The sequence below is a fragment of the Hoplias malabaricus genome, chromosome 3 (genome assembly GCF_029633855.1).
Source record: "Hoplias malabaricus isolate fHopMal1 chromosome 3, fHopMal1.hap1, whole genome shotgun sequence".
NCBI classification, from domain to species: Eukaryota; Metazoa; Chordata; class Actinopteri; order Characiformes; family Erythrinidae; genus Hoplias; species Hoplias malabaricus.
In genome coordinates this window covers 68,393,593-68,420,779 of record NC_089802.1, presented here as the reverse complement: position 1 = coordinate 68,420,779, position 27,187 = coordinate 68,393,593, and the positions used below count along the sequence as shown (strand labels likewise).

At 37.4% G+C, this 27,187-nt stretch overlaps 1 protein-coding gene across 2 annotated transcripts in view; it reads right to left on the bottom strand.

The window, feature by feature from the left end:
• Positions 1–27,187, bottom strand: part of kdm6al (lysine (K)-specific demethylase 6A, like) — a 44,045-nt gene that overhangs the window by 14,210 nt on the left and 2,648 nt on the right. The window contains exons 3-14 of one of the 2 annotated variants that reach the window (XM_066664593.1): positions 14,714–14,822; positions 14,508–14,557; positions 10,736–10,794; positions 9,987–10,107; positions 7,867–7,921; positions 7,254–7,288; positions 6,837–6,930; positions 6,392–6,518; positions 5,890–5,988; positions 5,401–5,620; positions 4,451–4,585; positions 253–399 (exon numbers count right to left, since the gene is read on the bottom strand). In XM_066664593.1, the coding sequence (XP_066520690.1) occupies positions 253–399; positions 4,451–4,585; positions 5,401–5,620; positions 5,890–5,988; positions 6,392–6,518; positions 6,837–6,930; positions 7,254–7,288; positions 7,867–7,921; positions 9,987–10,107; positions 10,736–10,794; positions 14,508–14,557; positions 14,714–14,822 (1,251 nt within the window). The remainder of the gene's footprint in view (positions 1–252; positions 400–4,450; positions 4,586–5,400; positions 5,621–5,889; positions 5,989–6,391; positions 6,519–6,836; positions 6,931–7,253; positions 7,289–7,866; positions 7,922–9,986; positions 10,108–10,735; positions 10,795–14,507; positions 14,558–14,713; positions 14,823–27,187) is intronic. The other variant, XM_066664594.1, reaches the window with a different exon arrangement.

Genomic DNA, 27,187 nt, shown 5'->3' with positions numbered 1-27,187 from the left:
GTGTCAATCCATAGCTATAGTGACAGCAGCTTCCTCCTTTTGCTGGGGTATGGCAAGGGTATCTTAAAGTGTATTCATGTGTTAAAACCCCCTCTATTAAATTTATGGCTTCAGTTGTAGTAAAAAGATAAGTGTTTGGAAAAGGCCACGTGCATCACATAAGTGTTAAATGGTATTAGCAGGAGGGCACGGACTCAATATTTTAGAATATATTTTTGCAAGCACATGTTTGCAGGAGTTGCTGCTATGTACCTTGGCTGGGCTGGATGTCCTCTTTCTTTTGGCTGGGCTAGACTGCTCTTCTCCATGACCAAGAGGACTGACATGGGCAGGCAAGGACTGCCCAGAGCCATGTGGCCCAGTAAGACCCCCTCCTGCACTGGGGTGGGGTTTACACGCCTGGTAGAAAGTAAAAGAAGGAACTGATGAGGGTTATAGGGCAGAAGCAAGAAGAAAAACCAAAAAAATGACACAAAAGGGAGGATAAAACCAAAAGGGAGAAGGCACATGTTTGTGAACGCTTGTATAAATGCATGATTTATAATCAGTAAATTCAGAAGACCAAACTCTAACATGGGTAAGGGCACATTCTGGGCACACTTATTATGAAGCTATATTATAAATGACAGTCATTTCTGTGATACACATGACAGCCTGGGAATTTGACTTTTCTTAAAATATAGCTAGAAAACAAAAACTGAAAAACAATAAGTAAGTTTTCAACCTCCTTCACAAGACAAAGCCTAAATACAAACACTTGTTCAAGTTAACGCATTAACAAGGCCTAACTTTAACATACACCAGTAATTCCCAATAGGGGGGCTATAATGGCAAATCAAATTTAAGCAAAAAAATTAAGCAAATTTATTGCTTATGAATGCTTCCATTATACAAAAATAGAGATGTGGATCAATTTAAGCTGCATAACAACTAAAAACATGAACAAGCTAAATTGATTAACTTTTAACATTCTTTCACACATTTTCTGGAACAGCTTCATGCTGTTCAGGGTATGGTGGGTTCTGAGCCTAGAATGAATCACTGGGTGCAACATAGGAGCACACCCTGGACAGACACCAATCTCACAGACTCACACAGCCAATCCAGCTATCAGTCAACATATGTTTCTTGAACAGGGTAGGAGCACCAGGAGGAAATCCATGCAGACACAAGGAGATCACACCAAACTCTTCATAGACAGTCACACAAGAGGCAAGGACCCTGGAGCTGTGCGGACGCAACACTTGGGCAACACAGTGATGCCCAATTTTCTTACATTTTTCATATTATGATTTACTCTTTAGCTAATAATATATTTACATTTCAGGTGGGACAACTATTGACCTGAATTTCAAGGAGCAAATTAGAGCAAGAGGGAGTTCAATCCAGCATTTCCACAAAATCTCTTTCAATATCAAGATCACTGATAGGACTAATGACACTATGATTAGAGAGCAATGTGTCTCAAAGAAAATAAAAGCCCTGGTATTTCCGAGGGGTGTTTAACTAGTTCACCGTTCATTGCTGAAACCCACCCGACTGAATTCATCTGTTCATTACCATATTTAGTGGGTGCCTGAGTATGGGAACTAAGCTGGGATGTACACACATCGAGTACCAGATTTGCTTTAGATAACACACCAGCTTTACGAGTTGAGGCTACTTGTATTAAGACCATGACATCAATAAGCAGAATGTTTTAATTTCTCTCAACGTCAAGCAACTACAAGGACTGTGTGCAACAATTCATTATTCAAAATTCCAGCATAGGTTTTTACAGACAGTTTATAAGGTTGATTTTTACTTAGACCAGTTGTCTCGAAAAAGAGCCCTACACCGTTGGGAATGTTTATACTTCTGCATTGGTGTCAGCATCCCTCTTCAATTGGACCTCCACAACACTAGGGTTGAATCTCGACCATCTTACTGTACACTATGTAATGGTGTAGTACTGTTTCTTTTTATAAATCTTTAAAGCACACTATTTAGGGAGTAGGCCATTGCTTGAGACGGAGCATAGTTTACACAAGGTGCCATCAAAGAAACAAATACAGTGGAACCTCTACTAATGAACGCCTATACTCTATACTAACAAATCTTTCCAAGATATGAACCGGGCATTTGAATATTTTTTGCCTCCACCAACGAACCATGACTCTAGAAACGAACCCAAGCCTCCGCCGAGCCGGAAATGCCCACTGACCCCAATCAGCGGGTCTCCCAGCACGCCCAGACTTGAGTGAGCTTTTAAGATTAGCAAATTGTAGTTTTAGCAATTTAGCATTAGTGTAAATAGCAGACATCAAAATTCATGCTAAGCCGTATCTATGCTTCGTCTCCCCACATTCACCCACCTACTCTCCGTTATTCCACCCACCCCCATCTCCCGTCATACAGCCAGTGCCTGTGTTACTCCTCCAGCCAGTCGTCACGTCTTCAAGGTAGCGATGTGTAACCACTTAAAACTTTTTTATTACTGTTACCACTGTATTTCTTTTTTATTTTTAGTAACGCTACATGTATCTTTTTTACTAACTTGAGAGTTTTGTAAACATATATCAGTGCAAAAAGAGTGACTTTCGGGGTGGGGGCTGGAACGCATTAATTGCTTTTCCATTATTTTAAATGGGGGAAATTGACTCGAGAAACGAACTTTTCTACTTACGAACCGGGTCATGGAACGGATCAAGTTCGTAGGTAGAGGTTCCACTGTACAAAGCTGGCACATTTGACGTCTGTTTGTGTTTATGTCTTTTGTTCAACCATTTTAATCATCCCTGTTGCCCACACCATGCCTGAGGGAATCTCTTGCCATTTGCTGCTGTCTGCAGTCTCTGTAGTGTGGAGTTCATGTGTCTGTACTTCAGTTCAGCTTAAACCAATGACCGTCCAACCACTGACCAATCACAGTCACTGACAACACAACACAGTTACATTTCTGGAGAGGTGCACGTCAGGCTACGCTGACATGTTGTCTACAGCATAGGCTTGGTGCAGAAGTATAAATTGGGTTTTAGTCACCAAGTGCGTTGGCAAGAGTTAAAGTCCCTCTGGTATTCAATAATAATAATAATAATAATAATCAGGTTTTCTTTTTATGCCTTTTTGTGTGATCAACCTGACTGAGGATTTAAAACACTGAAATGTTTATATCTAATTTCAGGCAAAACAGTCACAAAAAAAAAAAAAAAAAAAAGTTTATTTTATACACAGATTAGGGAGCTGTAAAGAGACGCATAAGGCTAAATTAGAGCCTCATGCTTAAAAATAAATACATAAATAATCTACATATGAGCAAAAATTCCCAACCCATAATTTCGAATATAATTATGAATAAACAAGACTAGCAAAGAGGTTTAAGACATAGCAAAAGTCTATAAATACATGCAATCATAAGGAGGAATCAATATGAACCATGTTCATAAAGCAATTTAACTTTATATTATGACAGGAGTAGCATGAAATTATGATAAGATAAAAGAGCGAAATTTTCAATTTAAACTGCGTGTGGAAATTGACGTGCATGGTTTTTCTGCATTTTATACAGCTGAATTAGCAGAGAAAATTAAATAGAAAAGACAAAAATTGGTTATTAAACCTACCTTTCAGAATAAAGAGGAGGAAAAAAGATGACAAAAATAAAGCCAACATTTATCATGAGGGCATCAGTATCAATGAAAAAGCTCACTGTACTGTGCCTTTAATGAAAAGAAAACAAAAAACAAAAACAAAAAGAAAAACACCAACATACGCACACTCACACATACACACTCTCAAACTACTGAATTAAACTATGGCAATGTTCTGGGAAGGTATTGCAACACTACAGCCCTTTGTTGTGTAATGGTGGCAGGGTTCTAACCACAGTCAAAAATGTACTCAGAGTAATAAATTTTTACATCCTGTTAAACATTAATTCCAGGAATGCAGCTACGAAATGGCCAAGGACCAACTAAGTAATTTTTCCAATGGGTTGACTTCAATATTTAAACATTTTTCTAAACTTAAATAAATAAATAAATTAAATTAAATAAAATGGCCTAGGATGCCATTTAAAACTCTGAACACATATTTAACATAGGCTTAAACAGAAAATCTAAGGCTACACTAGTGAATCTCAAACACATAAACCACGCTCCTGTTATGCTTCATTAACCTTTACTGTAGCATGACTAAACTAGAATACCCTAATTTACAAGGTACAAGCTGCTGTGTTTAAAGTCAACAGGAAAAAAATGGACTAGATTGACTAGTTAAATATTTGAGTCCATAAAAATGCCATATCAGTACTCCTGGTATATGGTAACTTGAGAGATTAAAGTCAGAAGCATGGTTGAAGTGGTTGAGCAATGTATGCTGAGAGTTGTGAGGTGGGTGTATGTGTATGTATGTGTATGGGAAGAGGGGTCAGGGGTTATGGTGTTCAGGGTGTGCGACTATCTGGTCTCACCTGCTGGGCTGTGTTCTGGACGCCCTGTCTTGAGGTAAGCTCTGCGGGGATTGGGAGGCTCCATGCTTCCTCAATACTAGGAAGCATTTTACTTTTACTCTGTAGACTAGTGTGTTGAAGGTTACACAACTGAGCCTAGGACGAAAACGCGTGAAAAACATATTTAAACAGCCATCTAAGGTTGGGCGGCGGAACAGTTGATATAGATATGTGGCCTTAGGACTAAACACTAAAAGTTTAAAGAGTGCAACTAGGCCAAACAAATGAGGATTCTAGACCACACTATCCAATCTAGCTGCAGCGTAGTAAAAATCACTGCCAAGGTGACTGCAAATTTATAATGCATTCAATGTAAAGCCTGAAGTCCTACTGTCATTAATTCATGAAACCTTGACTCATTCATACATACAAAGAATGGGGAGGATAAAAGAAATCTGTAACAGAACTTAAATGAGAATACTGAGAAAACCAAAATGTAATGAAAAACCTGGTTCAGGACAGAAGAAATGTCCACCGAATCACAGCAATCTCACTCCCAGACACCCAATAGCATATACACACTCTCACACACATACACACAACACTACTCCCAAAGCTGGCAGTAAACATTAAACAAAATCAAATGCAGCATATTTGCACAGGAAAATGGTAGAATGGCAACTACACTGGGAGTTCACATCTATGCTAGTTAATGTTTACCTCATTTGATCATTACTAAAAATAAATCCTAAGTCTCAATAAGTAGATGGACATCTGCTCACAGCAGTGTGTATCTGATGACCTTTTGACAGCCTGTGCAAATATGCCAAATTTAATTTTTGATTGAAATACCCAGCCATTTTAAGACTTAAACAGCATGCATAAGTCCTCTGCACGGTAGCTTTCCGGAGCTGAAATCTGGATGCTACACAGTAGCTAACAGGTGTCTGTTGATTTGCCGTCTGCTGTACCTGCAGGTATTTGATGCGGGCGGTAAGTGCTGCCATGTTGCTGCAGCCCTTGCTGCGTGTAGCGTTAATGTAGCATTTAATCGCATCCTGTGGCTGGTTACAAGACTCATAGAGTGTGCCCAGGTCCATCCAGGCTGCAGCATGACTGTGGTCCAACTGCACAGCACAGATGTATGCCTGAAGAGCATCCATGGGCTGATTCTGCTGCTGATACAGCACCCTGAGAGAGAGAGAGAGAGAGAGAGAGAGAGAGAGAACATTAAAGCAGAATACTTTCTTTACAGGCTGCAGGTAGGATGGATCCAGGCAAAGATACTTGGGGGGACACAGAAGAGGGGGGGGGGGATTACATTACTTGCTTCATATTTCTTTTTCGTGCTCTTGATATTGTGGAATAGTAATAAATAAGTATCAAGCAATCCACCACGAGTACTCATCTATACAAATTGCTTGTTTAAGGCAATGAAAAATAAGGTCTTCCATTCATACCCTATGGAACACCAGGTGTCTGCACTGGCTTCTGATTTGTCTATGGACTGCCTGTAGGAAATGAATGCATCCTGCACTTTCCCAATACTCGAGTAGCACCTACAGGTCGAGGGGGGGAAAAAAAAAAAAAAATCAATATAAACAAAGTTCCACTATCAATACAAATTAACTCTCCACTAATTGGTAGAAAGGCCATATGCTGAAACATCATAAAATACATTACATATCATTTTTAAAGAAAAGCATTACAAAAGCTCACAGTAATCCTCTTTTTAATCATACTGTTTTAAAAGAACCAACATTCAAAGCAAGGGGCACAGTGTATAGTTAAAAATACCAGGAAATCTTAGTCATGACAACTGTATATTTTGATAATTAAAGTGACTCTAGAACTGCATCAGCAGAAAACTTAAACAGGCACTGGTGGGGCAGCATATTTTCAGTGCTGATAGAACTGAAACTGAGGTCAGTTCAGTTCTAGGGACAGACCCATGTCACTGACCTTCCAAGGAAATACCACGACTGGCCGGAGTTGGGATCTGCCTCAAGAGATTTCTGCAGACACTGAATAGCATAGCTGTCCTTATTGGCTCTGTCTCCCAGCTGCTCTACTGTATGATGCATCCAGCCTGGGGACAAGAAAGCAAAGAGGGCATGGCATTGGTCAGATGGTTCACACGCACAAGCAGAGCTCACCAGTCAGAGCCGATCCTTCACAGCAGGCTTTCGTCAGCATCTATGGCCAAACAGTTAAACTGACTACATGCATTTCATGCTGCAATTACTGTTAATTATGAACAATTTCAGTTTTTGGTGCTTTAAAAAGTAGTCTGATGGGGGAAAAAAATCATCCATGTTAATGTTAGATAAGAATTAAATAGCAAAAGGAGTCATCTGTTATATTTCATACCTTTGTCTAATACGATGTACATAGCATGTTAACTTACCAAGCTGTTGTAAAGTAGCAGCTTTCACCTGTGCAGGTAGGTTCTCTGTCTTCAATAAACTTTCATAAGCTTCCTTTGCTGCACGGTATCTCTTCTGTATGCACAAAAGAGACAGGTAAATATAATTAACTTAAACGCACAAAAGAAACCCACAAGAAATAAAAGTGGTGGGTCTAGATCCATCACAGGACTTTAACAGCAGTAAAAGCCAAAAGAGAAGATAGAGATGCCTTAGCGGTGACATGACATGAGAACCATGGGCACAATTTCCTGCTGCCACGCCAATGTATACTGAATATTCTAAAGTACAAATATTTCACTAGCATATAACAATTAAAATATAATAACAAAACAAAAAGCAAGGCACCAACATGCTTTAAAGAGCAAAACATTTGTGCTGAAGAACAAAGACCTTACCTGTATCTCATACAAATGAGCAATGTGGAACTGAACTGTGAAGGCAAAAAGAAGAAAAAAAGAAATCATAAGCTTGGTTTAAAAAAAAGAAAATAAAAAAAAAAAAAAAAAAAAAGAAAAAGAAAATGTCCCATATTAAAATCAACAACCAGTAACGGGAAAAGAAAGTATTTAACTGAAAGTTTAAGATAGCATTGTGATGTCAACAATAATCTGCTCCTTTAAAAAAGAAAAGACAACTTCCTTTGTCAATGGTTCTGCTGCTTTTCAACACAATAAATGACTCTGCTGAGAGAGAGAGAGAGAGGTGAGATGGCCCTTGATGTCTCAATGTGTGTATGTGTGTGTGTGTGTGTGTGTGTTAAATAGAGATTGAGTGTGCGAATGTGTGGGCTGTTCCCACAGCCTGATCACACTACCACAGCAGAATGGGATTGGTGTTTCCAGGGCAACCATTTCCAGGAAATATGAATTTGTGCAGGAAACAAAACTCAGTTCAGCTTTTTTTTGCCTATCATTTTGTCTATGATTATTGACAGCCAGATTGATTTATAAAAAAGCAACATTTTTACTTCAACAAATATGAGCAAAGCTTTAGAAATGTGATACTTACTTTCAGCTTTGGACAAAGTGCAGTGGTTTGAGTCGATCAAAGCAAGCTGAAAGTGCTAGAAACAGAAATCATGGGCAGGGAAGAGAAGTGACATGTTGAGAAACATTCTAATAAATCATTGTATTTGTTAGAAACTTATCAGGGCTTGATGTATATAAAAATAAAAAGACATTCAATGGATCAATTCTGTAAGTGTTCATGTAAAGAGAACACATTATACATTGTGTTTGTGACCAATTACAGCTAATGAAAAAGAGCTCTAGCTTACATTTTACATTTCCTTTACTTTGTTAGAGTACTACAATAAATAATCCTACTTTCTGGATTTGATTTTGATCAAGGTATTTATGAATAAACCCTGTTGTTACTAAGACAGATACATAAATATGCAAATAATCAGTATAAAACTAATTTGAAACGTTGAAATCATCAAAACATTAATTTCAGTAATTCACTTCAAAAAGTAAAACTCAAATTCATTACAAACGGAGTGATCTATTTCAAGAGTTGGCACATGTAAGCCATAATCATCAACATTAAAAGAAATAAATGCTTGAAATTGATCACTCTGTTTGTATTGAATCTATGAGTTTCAGTTGAATTTGAAGTACTGAAATAAATTAATTTGAGGATATTGTAATTTACTGAAATGCACCTGTATGTACATTATGCCAAGTTCTTCAACACAGACTGAAAAGTGCAATCTCATATTGGGACCAAGTCAAATCAAAGCGTATCCAATCTCCAGTATCCAATTTGTGGCCAAAGTCAACCAAAGAATAAACTGCCGCAGTTTTTTAAACCTGTAGTGTTTTATTTAGTGTCTGATAAACCTGTCACTTGGTTTTAGGTTATATTGTTTTGTGCTTATACTAGTGTTTGTAATATGTCTCAGTTTTTTTCAAATGGCAAATATGTACCACAGTGATATGAATCACTTAAGCCCATCAAAGTGCAATTATGAACAGCAGAAGAGCAATTTTAGAATTCTGTGAACCAGTCAGAGTATTATTGGAGGTGGGGGTCACAAAGCTGCCTAATCAATGGACCAAGTCAATTTCTCTAAATCCAGATGCAAAACTGCAAGGAGGTCTTCACGTTTTACCGCTCCCCTGTTAACTCTCTGCCCAAGCTTCACACCACTGACAGAGAGAGTTCAGAATTTGCAAATTTAGCACTAATTCTTGTCCCAGGTGGTCAGTTGCTCACACATAGCATGAATAATCTCCATAGAATATGACTGAATAAAATGGGACAAGCTGAAGCAGTTAAGCATGAGACTCAACGCCAAACATCAGCTAGAAGTGTACTAAGCCCCCAGCACTGGGACAGTGGAACCTAATTGGAGTGAAGACATGCCATCCAATAGCTTTAGACCCTGTCCACTTGGAAATGGGTATTTTTTAAATTTTAAGGTTTATGTCTTTGTTTTACCCTTAGGTCACTGACCGAAATCCATATAGCTCTGCACTCCCTATATAAATGAATTACACAATTATACATTTAGATATCACTAGATTTTAAATTCCCACATATCAGAAATTTCATGATTAGGGATTATACTTCTGTGTTTCTCTCAAGCTTCGTGATGTTTTGATGTCTCTCATAAAAGGGTACTGTGGCCCCCTATTGGACTGGCATGAGAATGCAAATATTTATATATATGTCTGGAAGGGGATATTTTCAAAAGTGGAGGGAGGAAAATCTCAGTTCTTAAATATATCTGGATCCGTGTGGACTCTGACCATAGACTGAGCTGGAGTGACGTTTGTGTACCCAACCTGACTAATGCTCTTTTGGCTAAATGTAAACAGAACTCCATAGCAACCATAACAATGTAACAAAGCATTCCTATAAGTAATATGAACCAAACTGAGTACAAAGACCAAAATAAATCTATTGACTTATAAGCTAAGTTGATGTACAAGAATAAACTTTTAGACATAGAATGTAAAGCAGACTGCTGAAAAGTCCAATTTTCAGCCTGTGAACCAGCAAGCAGACCAAAGTCAATAACCCTCAACGTAAAAGAAAGTTATGCAACTTTCACAAGGTTTGCTGAAGCACATTACAATTAAAACTATACATCAGAAGATTAATAAAAGGTTTACAGCTCTTACCTTTAAGCTTGATTCGTAGTCTGTATTCACCTTAAACATCAGCCCGAGACGCAAGTGGATTTCCTTGGCTCGAGGGAATCCAGGGTCAATGTACAGCACCTCTTGAAATGCTTTAATCGCCCTGCAAAGAGTAATTAGATTTGACATATCTGGAAGACAACCTGAACAGAAATAAGATTTTACACTTTAAGCACAGAAGTGCAAACACAAAAGATAAAGGTGTGAATCCTCTAAGAACCTCTGTCTTGTATCTTTCTCTGACACTTATACACCAAGGTCCACCCCACACGTTCACTCTGCCATGTCCACCCATTCAAAAAGCCTGCTGAATAAATATCACCATGGAAATTACACTATCATAGCCCAGTCATGGTGGGAAGTCAGAGGAAGAGTGCTATATTTTTCAATTACATACAGACAAATGTGTTAATATTTTGAGTTTTGCATAAAATTAATTTACATGCACACACTTTGACCAACATTTGCCTACTAGTGTCTTTGTCTGTGGAGGGTTTTTAAAAAACCTCTTCAAATGCAGAACCAAAGGCAGGGACGTTTTAAACGCACAAGTTGAAAATAATTTCCTGAAATAGTACAGTACGGAATTTATTGCCCAAATCTTATTGGATTATTCTAAAGTGCAGAAACAAAAACATAGGCCTCTGTATTTCAGACTGGCTAGTTTTAAATCACACATTACTTTTTAATAAACATCCCTGCAACATGTCATATACTTAAAAGTTACTCACCATTGAAATGCGTTGTAATGGAAGTAAACCATACCAAGGCCATATAAAAAGGCAGCATTCTGGAAAAATCAGAATTTGAAAAAGTTAACAAAAACTAAAACACATTAATCATCAGCAGTAATCTCTAGTTGCTCACACACCTTTGGTGACACACAATATACTTCAACATTGATTTTAGGACGGGGCAATTATTATACAGTTCCTACTGAACAATTAAATTTTAATTGTAACTAATCACAAACCCTTTCGGATTAATTACCTACCATACTTTCAAGAGACAATACAAAGGGCAATGGCATGCTGAAACTACTTTACAACAGAAGTATGTATGGGCTGGTTTATATATATTTATATATATATATATATATATATATATATATATATATATATATATATATATATATATGAGTGATTACAAAATTCTAGCAGTATAACTTTCTGATATGTTGTAGCAGATGGCTGCCCCTACACAATGTTTTGTGATTATTTGTTCTAATATCCATCACTCAAACACCTCTTAGACAATCACTCTGGGTGTTCATAACTCGGTTATAATCTGATGCTTTAAATATTTCACTCACTGAGAGGCACAGGGGTAACATACTTGTGTGCATCTGCTAGGCAGAAAGCACATAAATCACTTTGAGACTTGTTTTTGTTCCAGCAGGCTAAGTTAACAAATGACATGCCAAAGAAACAGCCAACTCAAACATCAAAACTGTCAAAGAATCTGAAAAGTTAATAGCTGTCAGGCAAGTTAAAGATTCAGTAACTTTTATAACTTGTACAAAAACCTTTTCCATAAAAGTTGGGATTTCTTGTAAAAATTTACATTAATGTGTAATTTGTAAAAAAAGTGTCTTCCAATTGTTTCCAGCTTTGAATGCCTTTAAAGCAAGGTGGGAAGAGGAAAAAATAAGAGTGAACAATTTATGAAATACTCATACCAATCAGAACATGGCTGTTTAGACAGGGTAAGAAAAGTGCTGTGTTGTTTGATCCATGTGGTATTTTGATAAAATCATGTCACAGATGTTTTACTTGCAAAAAAGGGGAATATATCCTTTTTAAAATCCAGAACTCATTCTCTGAAGCAAACCCAGAAAGCACTGCTGAATGTGCGAGTGTAACTGTCAGGCTGCTGTAATTAAATATAGCCACATCAGCTTAGAAGTACTCTGGAAAACATCAGTTAAAACAGTCTGCTGCAGCATCAAGAAATGCAACCTGAAACAATTTTACGCAAGGATAAATGCAAACATCAATACTTTGCAGAAGTGCTGCAGAGATCAGTTGGCCCAAGCTCATCTCAGATGGCCCAAAAGACATTGGATACATGTGCTGTGTTCATTTTTCTATATTTTTCAAAATTTGTGAGCGTGAAATGTAAACCTGGCCATCGCAACACCTGTAATTTTAGCAAACACCTTATGGGGTCTAACTGCTGTTTCTGAGGTAGCTGAAGCAACTTAAGAGCACTCTGTACAAGAAGGATTAACCAAACATGTTTATTCTGAATTATAAACTTTACAAAATATGTAAGGAGTAAATCAAAATCATATATTCATTTGTAAAGACAGGCATACCAACTCTATGGTTTGTACCTTACCAATATGGTTTATATCTGTCATCTAGTGCTGGGTGGTATACCGGTTTGCACTGAAAACCGGATTTTATTTTTGTTATAATACGCATTTTTCATATATCTGGTCACACCGATTTAAAAAGCGAACGCGTAGTGGTAAATTGTTCCACAAGGGACATTTTTCAAGTAAAACGATGTCAAATATACAATTACCACACTGATTTTTTTCCCCCTCCACGTGGTCAAACAAAACATCTTTTTCCGCTTGTCCATTTCAGGGTCGTGGTAACAAAATATATCCATCCATCCATTATCTGTAGCCGCTTATCCAATTTAGGGTCGCGGGGGGTCCAGAGCCTACCTGGAATCATTGGGCGCAAGGCGGGAATACACCCTGGAGGGGACGCCAGTCCTTCACAGGGCAACACAGACACATTCACTCACACACTCACACCTACGGACACTTTCGAGTCGCCAATCCACCTGCAACGTGTGTTTTTGGACTGTGGGAGGAAACCGGAGCACCCGGAGGAAACCCACGCGGACACGGGGAGAACACACCAACTCCTCACAGACAGTCACCTGGGGCAGGAATCGAACCCACAACCTCCAGGCCCCTGGAGCCGTGTGACTGCGACACTACCTGCTGCACCACCGTGCCGCCCGTAACAAAATATATATAAAATTTATTTTGTCATGTGTAAAGGTATATTCTAAATTAATAAAATGATGAAAGTGAGAAATACTATCAAATTAGTCAGTAAAAACAATGAACATGTTCTGGAAATTGCAACTTACAAAATGTCTCATTTTCTGGAAACAGTGTTTACATATTGCAGTAATTTTTGTGAAACTACACATTTTAAATGTTCTTGAAGGTAAATAGGGCGCAAAAACGATTATAAACAATAATAATACTAATCCCCTGTACACAAATAAATAGCTGCAAATGATTGAATCATTTCATGTTCATAATTTTTGTTCATGTATATGAAGAGTGAAACTAGCAAAGATAACGCACAGAATGACTAACCCGGAAAGCCACAGGAACCTTATTACTATAAAACACAAGCCCACAAACTCCTACACTTATTCTCGTTCCTTTCTCACAACCAAAACAGCTCTCACACACACACACACACACACACACACACACACACACACACACACACACACACACACACACACACACACACACACACACACACACACACACACACACACACACACACACACACACACAAACTAATATACTTAAGCAGAGTGACATTACACCAACTTAAAGACCTACTTGTCTGTGCAAATAGGGACATTTATGTAAAAACTGTTTTATGTACTCTCTTTAATAAAACAGTTACATGTCAGCTTATCAAACAGTCCAACAAGTTGACTGGGCACTGTGTGTAGTATATCATATTACACACAATAATTAACATTTAGTCATTTAATGTAATTACTTGTAATTCTCAAACATATTACCCTTTGATCCGATCTGCTGTAGGTTTCCCCCTTTACATTTTATTTTATGCTATATGCATGCGCTGCAATATTTATTCAAGTATTTAATTTACTCATTTTTCTTTAAACCTCGGGATAGTTTCATTCTTGTTTAAAGTTGCAACAAACTGACAGATGTAAAGAACATTATGGAACTAGCTTGTAACACATTCACACAAACTCACTCGTGGTTAGTCTAAAATTTGTTTCTTGCTGTTTGGCTCAACTTCAAAACAGAAAAGCTAGAGCAAAGTGGGGAGGGGGGAGCATACTTGTTTCTCATCGCTGTGTGCTCTCTCTGAACTGAGTCGATCATTTAAACTGCTCACGATCATTTAAAGGACACATAAATAGGTGGTTCCCGGGCTATTTAGACAGGTTAAGAAAGGAGCATTTCATTAAGAAGCCAGGGAGCTGTCCCCTTTAAATGATGTGCAAAACCTTTAAACCTTATACTTAATTGAAATTCCAGAAGTAAAGATGGGAAGGGGTTCACCACTCTGAAAAATTGCACTGGCAAATTGTATAACAAATCAAGAATAATTTTACTCAACTTAAAATATTAAAACCTTGAGCATCTTTAACTACACCACAATCTAATAAGTCAATAAAGATTTTTTTTTTATTTAAGGTGCTGTAGCAATAACCCTAAATGCACTTGTATTTAAACACCAAAAGACTGGTACTTACCTTCCAGTAGTCTGACTGTAAACTGTAGTACCTCTGGTATGCTGATAATGCTGCAAATATACAGGCAACACCATATTTGTTTCCAAATTTTATGTTTCACAACTTAACACATTAAAAGACGTTTTAGACAAATATCCAGTTTCCGATCACTCAAAAAACACATAGAAACATTAAAGAATGGGAGGGACATGATCTGTAATGGTCACCTTTTGGGTAATCCTCCAGTAAGAGGTTGAAGTGACCCAGCTGGCAGAATAACTCGGGATCGACTTTTCCTTCAGCTTTCAGGATTAGAGAATCATAGCAGCGAACAGCCTGGAAAAGTAAAGAACACAAAATGTAAATGCTGTTTGGGGGGGGTTCAGAGTATATGCAGTAACACTTTAATCAAAATGTAAAAATGGGAAAAGAGATGGAATCGTTCAGTTTTTACAGTGCACAAATCAATAACAATAAATCAAACTGTATTGAAACCTCCTTGAGAAGTATTCAGAGTTCGGTTCATAGGGTCCATTTAGAGGGGACAGAGTTTGCGTGATGTGTTAACATATGCACAGAAAATCACAACTTTGCAGTCTGAGCCCATGTTAAATGTCTAAACTGTCCAAGTATGAATACAGTCTTAGTACCCCTAGTTTTGCTGCTCCAAAGGTTCAAATTATATTGCTAATGACTGGTACTCATGGCAACGTCCTGTACTCGTTCACCTCAGCGAATAAAAGTAGCAGATCCAAGATATTAACAGCATATGCCACACACCAGTGCACCATGTTCAGGTAACTACTGCATGTGAGAAGACAGACCAAATTTAAATCTTTACAAGTCTGTCACTCACACTTTACACAGACTTTATCCTGCCAGCCTCCTAGTACAAAATCTGGGTAATGTCTGTGTGAGCCCATGTGTAAATAGAGCATTTAAAATTTCCCAGAAATTTCAAAGTGAATTCATGCCATGTCTCCTGCAAACACACTACACAGGCATCACCCTATGCCTAAAGTATGCAGAATAATTCCTGTACTGAAAATGCATCTGACAAAGAAAATGCCTGGCTGTAAATCACATCACCCAGAGAAGGACACCTAACCCTAAACTGCATCTCGGGCACCAAGGTGGTTAACCACTGTTCTGGTTGTTTGTGTGTTCACACTGCCCCTACTGTGTATTAAAAGCTGCTCACTTAACCTAGATTAAATGCAGAAAATTTCCATAAGGGGAACAACAAATGTGATTCTTCTTCTGGACATTTACCATAGTGTAAATGTGAAAGTGCTTCCCCGGTCGTATTAGTTGCCTTAAATGCATCAAAATGTATTTGAAAGATACTTAAGGATAGAAATACAAATGTAACAAAGGGATACCATCCATGCTTTAAGTAAAAGATTAAAGTATGAAATTAAAAACAAAACAAAATGTATATTAAACAGGGGAGAAAAATCAGAATTATATCCCCATGCCCAAAGAACAAAGCTCAGGTGCTATGCAAAGGTAAATAACAATAAGGCGGCATGGTGGCGCAGCAGGTGGCAGTCACACAGCTGCAGGGACCTGGAGGTTGTAGGTCCAAGTTCTGCTCTGGGTGACTGTGACCTGGTGATGTGTTGTGTCAGTTTCCATCTACAGTCCAAAAACTCACGTTAGTAGGTGGATTGGTGACTCAAGTGTCCATAGGTGCAAGTGTGTGCGTGAACGTGCCGGGATGTGTTCCTGCTCTGCACCCAATGATCCTGGGTAGGCTCCTGAGCCACCACGCCCCTGAACATCCATTACTGGATCTGTACTGTACTTCCATTACTGTGACTTGAATAAATCGCATGTATTCCAAAAGCCTGCTTGAATGCTTCAGTTTAATGGTGTCATTTTAAATACAAATGCAGACGTGGCTGGTGTCCGGACTTGTTTTTTCAAACCAGTGGGACACAATTTGCACATAAACGTGTGGTTTTCCTCTCTGAGTCAACATGTAAGTGCTCCAATTCTCAAGAAAATGCCACTAGCGCTAGCCATGCTTGGCTGTGTTTTGATGATGTCATGCAGCATGCCATAAAGCTGAGCAGCATTCAGTCGCATGAGAGTGAATGATGTTCATCATTTGTGAACCGAGTCGTTCAGTTCAGGGTTCACAAAAAATATGAACGCTTTCATGCACTACACTGGACATCACCATCAAACAAAAACCTCTTGGCTTTGTCAATATTCATAACTTTAAAATGGAGTGCAAAGAACTGATGGCAACACCCTGCAGTGACAGTCAGTCAGTAACAGATGCTGTAAATAACGCAAACTGAAATACTGAAAATGTGTATAAAAATCTTAGTTATTAAAACGTTTAATATTGCAGTTCTAATAAGCTATAGAATAAACTTTGAGGACCTGTTCCCACCTGTGCCTTATAAAATGGGATCATCTAGGCTCCAGTGATAAACCAATAGCAACGTGTAGTGTGATAGATGCAGCCTCTATAGCATTAAGAAATATGTTTGACACAACATTCCATAGTTTCACTTAATCACATTACACGTGATCCCCCCAGGAAAGCACATAAATACAAGAGGTTTGTCTTTATGAACACAATCCAAACATGCTCCAGCTCTGGCTCTTTAACGGCCTTTCAGAGCTATGTGCTATGAAAGACATATATATAGCAGTGCTATGAAAGACATCAGCTGTAGCGTTCTGCTGCCTCTTGTACAGACTCTGAGGGAACGGTGGATTAAAAAGAACTTGTCTCCATGCCCATTAGGCAGTTTTTATCAGAACATAAACTGTCCCAAACAAGAATAGGTAAATTGTGTTGAGTACTGATCAGGGAGGCACTGATTGAATTTTTTGGGCCAATACAATAACCGACAATTGGCACCTGGGACTAACCAATACTGATATTAATAACCAACAATTTTATGTTTTTGTAATTAAAGCAAATTCACATTGTGTTAAAGCAAAACAAAATTCTTATCATAGCTTTTTAAGTATATGTATAGTTCAGTACTTTTTAACTTTATGTTTTAAGGTTATTAGTTGCAGTTCATTTTTTTTTATTAAAGATTTACTGCTGGTTCCACATTTCTAGAGGGACGCTAATTAGTACAGCGCCGGGTTTGTTTTGGAGAAAGTTACATAAAGTGGCTCCAGGCAAGCAAGGGACAGTGTTTGAGCGAGTGTTTGTAATCGTTTATCATCATGTTTCAGTAATAAATTCAGATGTTGAATAACAATTTCCATGTGTTTTATATAAGGGCTCCGTTTAACCTGCTGTGTGTGTGTTTACACCGCTATCGGTGTGTGCATGTACTGAGCGTTGCTGATATTTTATTAGTTTTCACTAAGGAGAAATGTAATCCTAAAAACGGAAAAAACATCCACACTGCAGACATAGTTGTGTAGTTACAGGCGTCAGTGTTATTTTGTGTGAAATTCCAATACCACATAAATTACAATAACACAAAAATCCACATATCATCAAATAATATATCAGCTGCTAATATATCGTGCATCACTAGTACTGATCCATGGTGAATAAAGTGTGGATAACTGGTCTCTTTGGCAGCACTGGAGTGATCTGTCTGGATCTTTAGCTTACAAGCTAATTTAAAAAATAAAAAACAAAACACACTACAACTGGTACTACATATAAGCAACCATTCATTGTTACATGCTGGTGTCATTGAAGTGTAGGTGCGCAACGAAAAACATTTCAATGCATATTGCTGTTTTTGCTCCACGATACGATACATTTTCAATTCAACATGGAGAAAGAACAACTTTCCTTTTTTTTTTTTTTTGATGTAGAGGTGATTAGCATTATTAACAACAAAAACTTGATCATAAATGAATATACAGTCACCAACCAATTTTTTATATAATCACCATATTTACAGCTATTGAGCATGAAAGAGTCATGAAGTGATTCTGCTTGCTTGATACTTGTGTACGTGTAAACACAATTTAGACGGTCTCTGAAGCAGAGCCTGCACACGGAACTGTGGAGATGTTTATGCTTTAATAATGCATTCATGACACAGAACACAGATCACGTTACTTTTTTTGATGAGAGCATTAAATTCCAGTTTTTCGGTAGAAGAGTCTAAATGTAAAGTTACATAGGTCTATTACTATCTTGTGGATTTGAACAATTTGCATACTGTACACAGACATTTCTGAAATATTAGAAAATTTTAAATAGTTGCAATATAATAAGCATTAAGATTCTCATTACAATTTTAGAAGGATTTTCTTTTCAAAGTGTGACATGTTACTAAAATGCTATACTGCAATAATAATTGATATGGATGAATATAGGAAAAATAAAATACTGAACACAATTTTGTCCTCTTCATCCAGGCATAGGATCATCACATATAGAAAAATAAAATTATGCCTCTTATTGAATCAACATGGTAGCCAATTAGTCTCAAACAGTAGTGAGAATAACTTAACAATGAAGAAAAACAACAATTTCACAAGAAATAAAAGTGAAGAATTGCAAAGTCACTAGAATACAGCATGAATTGACTGGACTGTTGAGTGCAACAACACATCTACATCATTATTGCCCAAGAAACTCGTGGCTTTGCAAAGCTAAAAAAACAGCACTTTTCAATTGTATGGTACCTAATGTGCTTGACTCTACAAGGCTCTACTCACTCTAACTGGAACCTGGGCTCTGGAAACCACAACAGTAACAGCATTAGGGTGCCTACACACTAGACAATGCGCAGGTGGCACTTGTCTTTCTAGATAGCTTGTACTTGGCTGGAGCAGGGTTTGTATCTAGAAATCCAGTAGAAAACGAGACATTTTCATTTCTTCTGTCTATGCTGTCCACCGTCGTTTCTATTGGCCCTTATATTTCTATTGGTCCATTGTATCAAAAGTCGAAATGGTTTGAAATTTGACGCTTGACGGAGCATTTTAACTGCATACAGGAAGGTTTATAGTCCAACAGAGCTGACGCAGAGACCTAACTGAAATGCTTTTGATGAATGCGTTTCTGACACTCCGTCAGCCACTAGTGTGTATGTGTCCCAAATCTCGCATTGCCAGACTCTCTACGGAGAGTCACTTAACGTGGTCAAGAACCGCCTATTACTGCACACAAAGAAATCTGACTGAGACGCAAAAGGATCAATCACAAGTCCGCTATTTTGGCATGACGTGTAGGAGGTGGGCAATTAGTATGCAACTGGCAGGATCCTGACAGTGAGGCTAACTTAACGTACTGAAGGTATCAGACTGTGACAACTTGTGGGCGGAGCGTCTGTGGCTGAGACTACAGTAACATTAAGCGTTGCATCATGTATTCGCGTGTTGTTTTATGGGACTGAACACAGCTGTGCCACAGATCAGTGTAGACTTTGGTTCCTTGTAACCCGTGCAGCTCTTGCAGGAGTTTTGTCTGCCTCTAATCCAAAGAACGTTTGAACCCCTTCAAAAAAAGGCAGCATCATTTTACAAGCTATCGTTAGAAAAGTCTCTTTGCCCATTTAGTACTCTACAAGGTTTACACATCATGTTTAGCAGGGACTAAATAGTACACAGTTCCAGGTACCAGATACATGAAACAAAAGAGAAAAGTAGAGCAGTCGACTAGATACAATGCCATGGAAAAGCTCCATAAGTACAAATAGAGTCTGAAAAATTACTCATTGAAGAGCAAGTACAGAGAGAGAAAATACAAAGAGAAGACTGACTGACTTTCTGACAGAGAGAAAAACAGATGTCATGTGTCAAATGTCATGTTCATCTCGGATGCTGTAGTAATTTTCATATATGACCGCTGTATTAGTCCTCAAAATCTTTTGCTGCCTGATAACGTTATAAATGTTAAGACACTAAACTGAGGAATAAATGTGAAGTAAAAAAGATGAATGTAATATCAGGGACACTAATTTTCATCCATCCAATATTAAATGATTCCAGAATGAAAACACACACTCACCCTCATAAGGCATTACCATGCAATGGACCTAATGGGGTGATTTACAGCATATATATTGCAATTGTATATTGCAACTTTGTTTTGAAACAGGAAAATAAAATTGGAGATGACACCTATTCGATCATCTGATTTGGAAAGAAAATTACAAAGAAATAAAAACAGAAGAATGCTCCATCGGTTTTCTGGGTCTGAGGTTGGCATGACTGAAGGTGGACACTTGGCTACTTTTCTCAAGATTAGCAGCATGGCGCAGAACTCATACACACCACAGTGGTTAAACATGACCTTTTCCTAACTCTATCCATTTTTCTCTGTGGTATTGGTTGTATTACTGTATTGGTTAAAAAAAGGCAGCAGCTCTGTGAAAGAGAGAGAGCAGCAGAGAAAAGTAAAATTTGATTTTGATCACAAAGTCTCATTTCCTGTTTTCCATTTGGCCCATCCCAAAACAAATTCAGCCACAGCAACACTGAAACCAAGCAACTGCAATGCCTCCTACTGATGATGCATCTTTGGTTCCCATTAATACTGGTTCACTCAATAGCACCAAGGTTCTAAGTAATTAGTTAGAGGTAAAGATAGCCTAGACATAGGCCATAAGTTGTAAACAACTCTAGCTGCCGTTATCAAGAACCCAAAATCTTACCATGACTAACATGGTGACACAGCATACACTAAGAAAAAACAAGGTATAACCATTTACCCTCATACTCTCGAGGATTAGTGAAAAACCTGAACAAAAGATTAGTATTAAATATTTCTGAATTATAAGACAAGCTTTAAAAATGAACATTCACTGATGTTGAATTTCATTTTTGCTACTGAAGTTATCATGCTTCCATGCAAAAAGTATACCCAAGTTCGCCAGTTTACAGTGTTCTTTTCCACATTTAAGCAAACCTTTACTCATTCCTTAGTCATTCAGAATGTACATGTCTAATGAAACCAAATATTCTGGTATATGTAAAATGTACATTAATACAACACAATTTACTGAAAATATTAACTCTGGCTATGAAAGAAAGGTGTCAGAACACACAGTGCATCTCAGCTTGTGCTACAATACATCTTCTGCAGGAGTGGACTAAACAAGCCAGCCTTTGCACCCCTTGAACATCAATGAGCCTTGACAGCCTATGAGTAAGTTGTCAGTTTACCTGGTTGTCCTTCTTTGGAAAACCTTTAGGAGATATTAACCAATACATATTATGAACACACCACAAGCCCCATTTCAGACATTATGACCATCAAAATTTGGCCTTGTCAAAGAAAAAAAGAAATTATGTACATATATCTCTCAGGAAAATTTGTATGATGCTTACACACTGATATTTTTTGCTAATAGTTCATTCTCTCCAAGACACAAAAACTAGAGCACAGTGGATCCACAGCTCTGAATTGGCTCTCAGCATCTCCCAGTAGAAGGAGCTAAACGTTTAGAAAAGGGAACGGCTCAAATGGAGACCTCTGCACAACATAGTACCACAGTTCTGATTGCAAACAGCACCTAGAAGCAGATGAGCAAAAGGCAGAGCACACATTGAGCCTTGGCAGAAGCAGTGAGCTCTTCTTCAACTCATAGGAGGTGGAGCCTACACTGCACCTGACTTTCTCAGAGTAGCTGTCCATGTTTAGCACAAGGCTAATAAATGTGATAGCTAATATTGACCCATCCCCCTCACACACACTTGTAACCCCTCCCAATGCTGCTTTTCCACCACTTATACCTTTATCAACATTGCTTGGATTTACTCTGCTCTTTTGCTTTTCCTTTGGGTCAATCTGATACCTAGTCCCTGGAAGCAGGTTCTTTTTTAGTCCTTGTTCACACAAGGTTCCCTAAAATAGTAGCACATGTAAAAATGCTAATTAACCTGCAGTTTATAAAAAAGAAAAAGAAAAAGAGAGTGCTTACAGACCTTAACAAGCAGGTAGACTTAGCTTATTAAAAGAGTTTTCAATTGAAACAAACACCTAAAGAGAAAAAAAAAAGCTTGCAGTGGTCATGAAGTGTAAATGATTAAATGAAAGCTATGTGTGAGATAATCATGGAACATTTGTTTGGGCCAAGGATATGATACTAGAACTTATGTTTAGGGCTATTCTAGTATAACACAACCAAAATTTCTCCAATTGTTTATGATATAGGGTTGCAAGTTACAGGACAATAAGAGATGGTAATTAACGGTTAATAGATTCACATTACATTTTTCTCATTCCACCAATAGAAACTAGATTTGCTGACAAAGTCATTTTTCAGGATGATAATGAATCTTGCCAAATCTGCAATTAGTTACTTTGTTATGATGTAAAGAAAGCTGGGCAATTCAACTTCACTGTGGTGATCCCATCATTTTTGTAAGAGGTTGTATTTCAAATTTTCTGTTCCAGATGAAAGTTGCAGCTGTTAGACTCATGTATACTGTGACTAAAAAATAAATGTACAAACCAAAAACTCTAGCATAAAATACCACAAGGTAAAAGGTACAATAACTGAATTATGTATTAACAGCTAACTGACTGAAACTTAAATTTGTATAAATATAACTTTTTACCATTATATTATTACCCTTAATTATTCATTCAACCACTGAGTGTAAGGAAGGAACACACCTTGAAAGGGGAATCAGTCCTTCACAGGGCAACACACACACCTATGGACACTTGTGTGGCCAATCTACCTAACGTGTTTTTGGATCGTGAGAGTAAACGGGAGCACCTGGAGGAAACCCACGCAGACATGTGGAGAACACACCAAACTCCTCACAGACCTGAACCCACGACCTCCACGTCCCTGGAGCTGTGTGACTGTGACACTACCTATTACAGCCACAAATTAGCCATCTGTAAAATATAACTCTTTCACCCCCCACAACTCTAAGCCACCCTAAACAAAAAACCATTGCAAAGTAAGGCTGTGTCTATTTTAGTGAGTTAGTTGGTGTCTGTCTTTGCTGCAGCAAAAAGAGGTTCTGTGCAGAAGCAAGTGTAAAAAGTACAAATTTTGAAAATGTAGGCCTGCAATGCCCATGAGAAATGCAGCTGATGCTGTTAAGCTATACATTTCTGCATCCAATCTCCATTTTAAAATGAAAAAAAAAAAAAAAAAATTATATATATATATATAATATATATATATGGCTGAAGTGTAATTACGTTTTAAATTCGCTGTATGAATTACCACAGAAACTTGTTTGTAACTCAAGTGGTTTGGTTTTGTAGAATTTTTCTGTCCGTTTACTTGAAGTTTACAGCCTCCTGAATTTAGAGTGGGTTCCTACCTAAATTATCTGATTATTACCCAACAATGGAGCAGGAATAAAGCTCCATCCTTCTCTCTTTTGGTGATTTTTTACATTTGGAGGTCTCTCTGCCATGAAGAGATAGGGAGAGGAAGCATATTTGGCCATTTACTTATTTATTTTTTTTTTTTTAAATACACGTTTACTGACACTAAGGTTTCGTAAAATCATTAGACAAGTTTCAAGCACACAGACAGACTAGATACTAGCAAATAGTGAGGAAGCATCTGAATTTTATAAAAAGTGGATTTTGATTAACATTGTGAATGTCATTTGTAAGTTGGAGCAGGAGGTAAAGTGATATTTACATGTTTTATTGCCATGAATAGTCATTAGCAGTTATTTCATGTGCATTTTTATTAAACATGTAAGTCATAGGCTGTTTACTAGTTTTGAGCATACTAATTACACAAATTTTAACATAAGTCAAAAGTTTTTCATGGTTTTAACTTTGATTTTAGAAGTACTGAGGAAAATATTTTATTAAGTGAATTTTGTATGCACACAGTTTACAATGGTCAGAACTAGGGATGCACCGACACCACTTTTTCCCCTTCCATTACCAACATTTCATGTTATCTGCCGATACCAAATCTATCTGAACTAGTAGACAGTTGTCTATAAATACAGATATTTATAATGCTATACTTACAGATTTTATTTTGTTAAAGCACTTTTCTGTATCACTAATAAGACATAAGCCTGAATGAACAAAAAGTACTTTTTATTAACTGCACATTAAAAAATGTAAAGTTTCAGAGGCACAAATTTTTTTTGCAGTAATCGCGTACTGTAAACTCTCCAACTGAAGGCTGAATGAGTCCCTTCATCGGCCAATGAGAACAGAGCACAGAAAGTAAACATGTGCAGTGGAGTTCTACAGTAGATGGATTAAAAGGTAAAACTATGAAAAATAACATTACATTGTGCTGCATGCACATGTCCCCAGATAACGAGTATTACCTGTAGGAGAACATAGTGAGCCAAAAAACACACTGTTACATCCTGCATTCCACCTGTATTCTAATTTTCCATTCCACCTTAAATGACGCAACACGGCGATGTTTCTGAACCATTTAATGTGGAGCGTAGCTGTAACAATGTGCTATTCTCCTAATCACTAGCTCCCGCTGCAGTGTGTAGAGGCCGCACTGACCGAGTTTTCACATTCACAACCAATTTTTACATGTTTTTTTTTTCTTTGTGAATCTATACAAACAGCAGCACACACAATAACCGCAGAGACCTGTACGTCCATATTTATCTGTGTCTCCTAGGAAACTCAGGTTGTGTTTGGTTGGGGAGTTTGGGGTTGTGTAGTGTGTTAAAATCCACAAAAACAGTCGTGTAGTGTGAAATACCCAGTCTGTTTACAATCTGCTCCGACTTAAAATCGAGCTGTATCTAGCAGCGTGCATGCGCAACAGTATCAGCTTCGTGGGGTGTCCCCCAAAATAAGCCATGTACTACATGTAGGAAATAGTGAGTAGTGGGCCATTTCAAACACACCTATGGTATTGGTGCTCTCCGTAGCTGATAATGATACTGTGTTTATGTGCCAGTATTGATACCAATATAAGACAGAACCATACACGACAATTAAAACAGCATGCAAAGTAGCTGAGCCCTGGCAATATAAGCAGAATAGCAAAATATATAAAATGTTCAACATGAATACATAACATTACTAAGAGTGAAGGTCAAAGAGGTGCCATACAGCATGTTAATACTCTGAAAGTACAATATCTTAGCACATCATATGAAATCTTCCCTCTATTTACTATTAAATGTGTGACCAATGACTGCCACTGCCCTCAAAGGGTAGCAAATTCAGCTTAAAAAAAAAAGGAATAAATAAATGAAAATATTCCAAACATCAAACAACAGGGCTGAATAGCAAAGTTTTAGACAGCATGATCAGTGTTTGAAAAATGTTTTGACAAAAACAAACACCTTAAACTTTGTGGAAATGTGTTTATTCACAAAGGACTGTCCTGCTCACGATTAACCTCCCTTCAGACCAAAACGACACAGTGACCCACTTCAGTCAGGGCAGTTTAAGAAAGGCAGCTATCAGAAGTAGCACTGTAAGGCAGCAGAGCACACCTAGATTGCACACCAAAATAAAAAAAAATAAAAATAAAAAAAGTAGAGGAAAACAAATTAATCTGAAGTAACATCGGGGCCCATAATATGCAGAATAATAAGTAAAATTATACATTAAAGCTATATTTCTATATTTCTTACATAAGACACAGGCATAAATAACATGCATAGGATGGGGGGGCACACAAAGATGAACATAATACATAAATAATTTAAAACAACAAAAATGAGTCAGTATATTTACTAAAAACAGCATTTTACTCTAACCAAATTAAAGTGACATTTCAATCTAATTGCAATTTAAATCTATATACTGTAGAAACTGCTATTTTTATAACATTTTTCATGTCAAATACCATAATTAGACACAATATGGTTTTCTAAGCACATCATAAATGCTCTAAAGAATACTGACAGTATTTTTAATGTCACCTCAGAAAAACTAATTAAGTTGATTAGGAGTTTGTGCAATGGACAACATTAATTACATCATCTAAAGCAAAATACCAATATTTGCAAACAATCAACACTAATCAAACCAACTTCTTTGTCCTCTCCAAAAATATGACTTGGCCAAGCCAAATATTTTATATCTGATCCCCCCCCCCCCACCCCCCAATTACATGTCTAACTGATATGTATTCTACATTACATATTCAAGAATTGTAATGTTATAGTTTTGCCATATCATCATTTAAACCTAAATACTGCCATGCTCTACACTGACCTAAAAGAAACACTCTTTCTACACGTTACATAATTTCCAAATCAATAATTTCCATGAGGAATACTTGTAAATTAGATAGTCAATACTCATGAGAAATCCTTGTTTAAGAAAATAAAAAAAATTTAAAAAATTAAACAGGCTAATTTAACACTGCTTTCATATGAAGACGTTATGAGTTTGATAATATTCTGGAAAAATCAACATGTTTCAACTAATAAAGAACTAAATTTCATGATTCCCATGTCCAAAAGGAAAAAAATAAAGAGCTAAACATGTTGATCTTATTTATGTGGCTGCAAAACCAATGCAATGTTAGAATACATTAAAATGCCATCTGAGAAGAGAATATTTGGAGTTGAAACAAAATATCTTGCAAGGCTAAGGCTATAAAGTTAATGTAACCACAGTGATCACTAAAGAAAAACGACCATCTTCCATTGTGGGAAAATTTCATGACAAGTGGTCCAATAGAGATGCTCCAAAATAACCTGGAATAAAATCTTTACACATTGACTTTCACTGAAAGTTAAGAGGGCTTTTTGTCCTCCCCCTGTAAAGTTACTACTTTGGAGATAGATATATACATGTTTTCCATTGAACAGCGAAG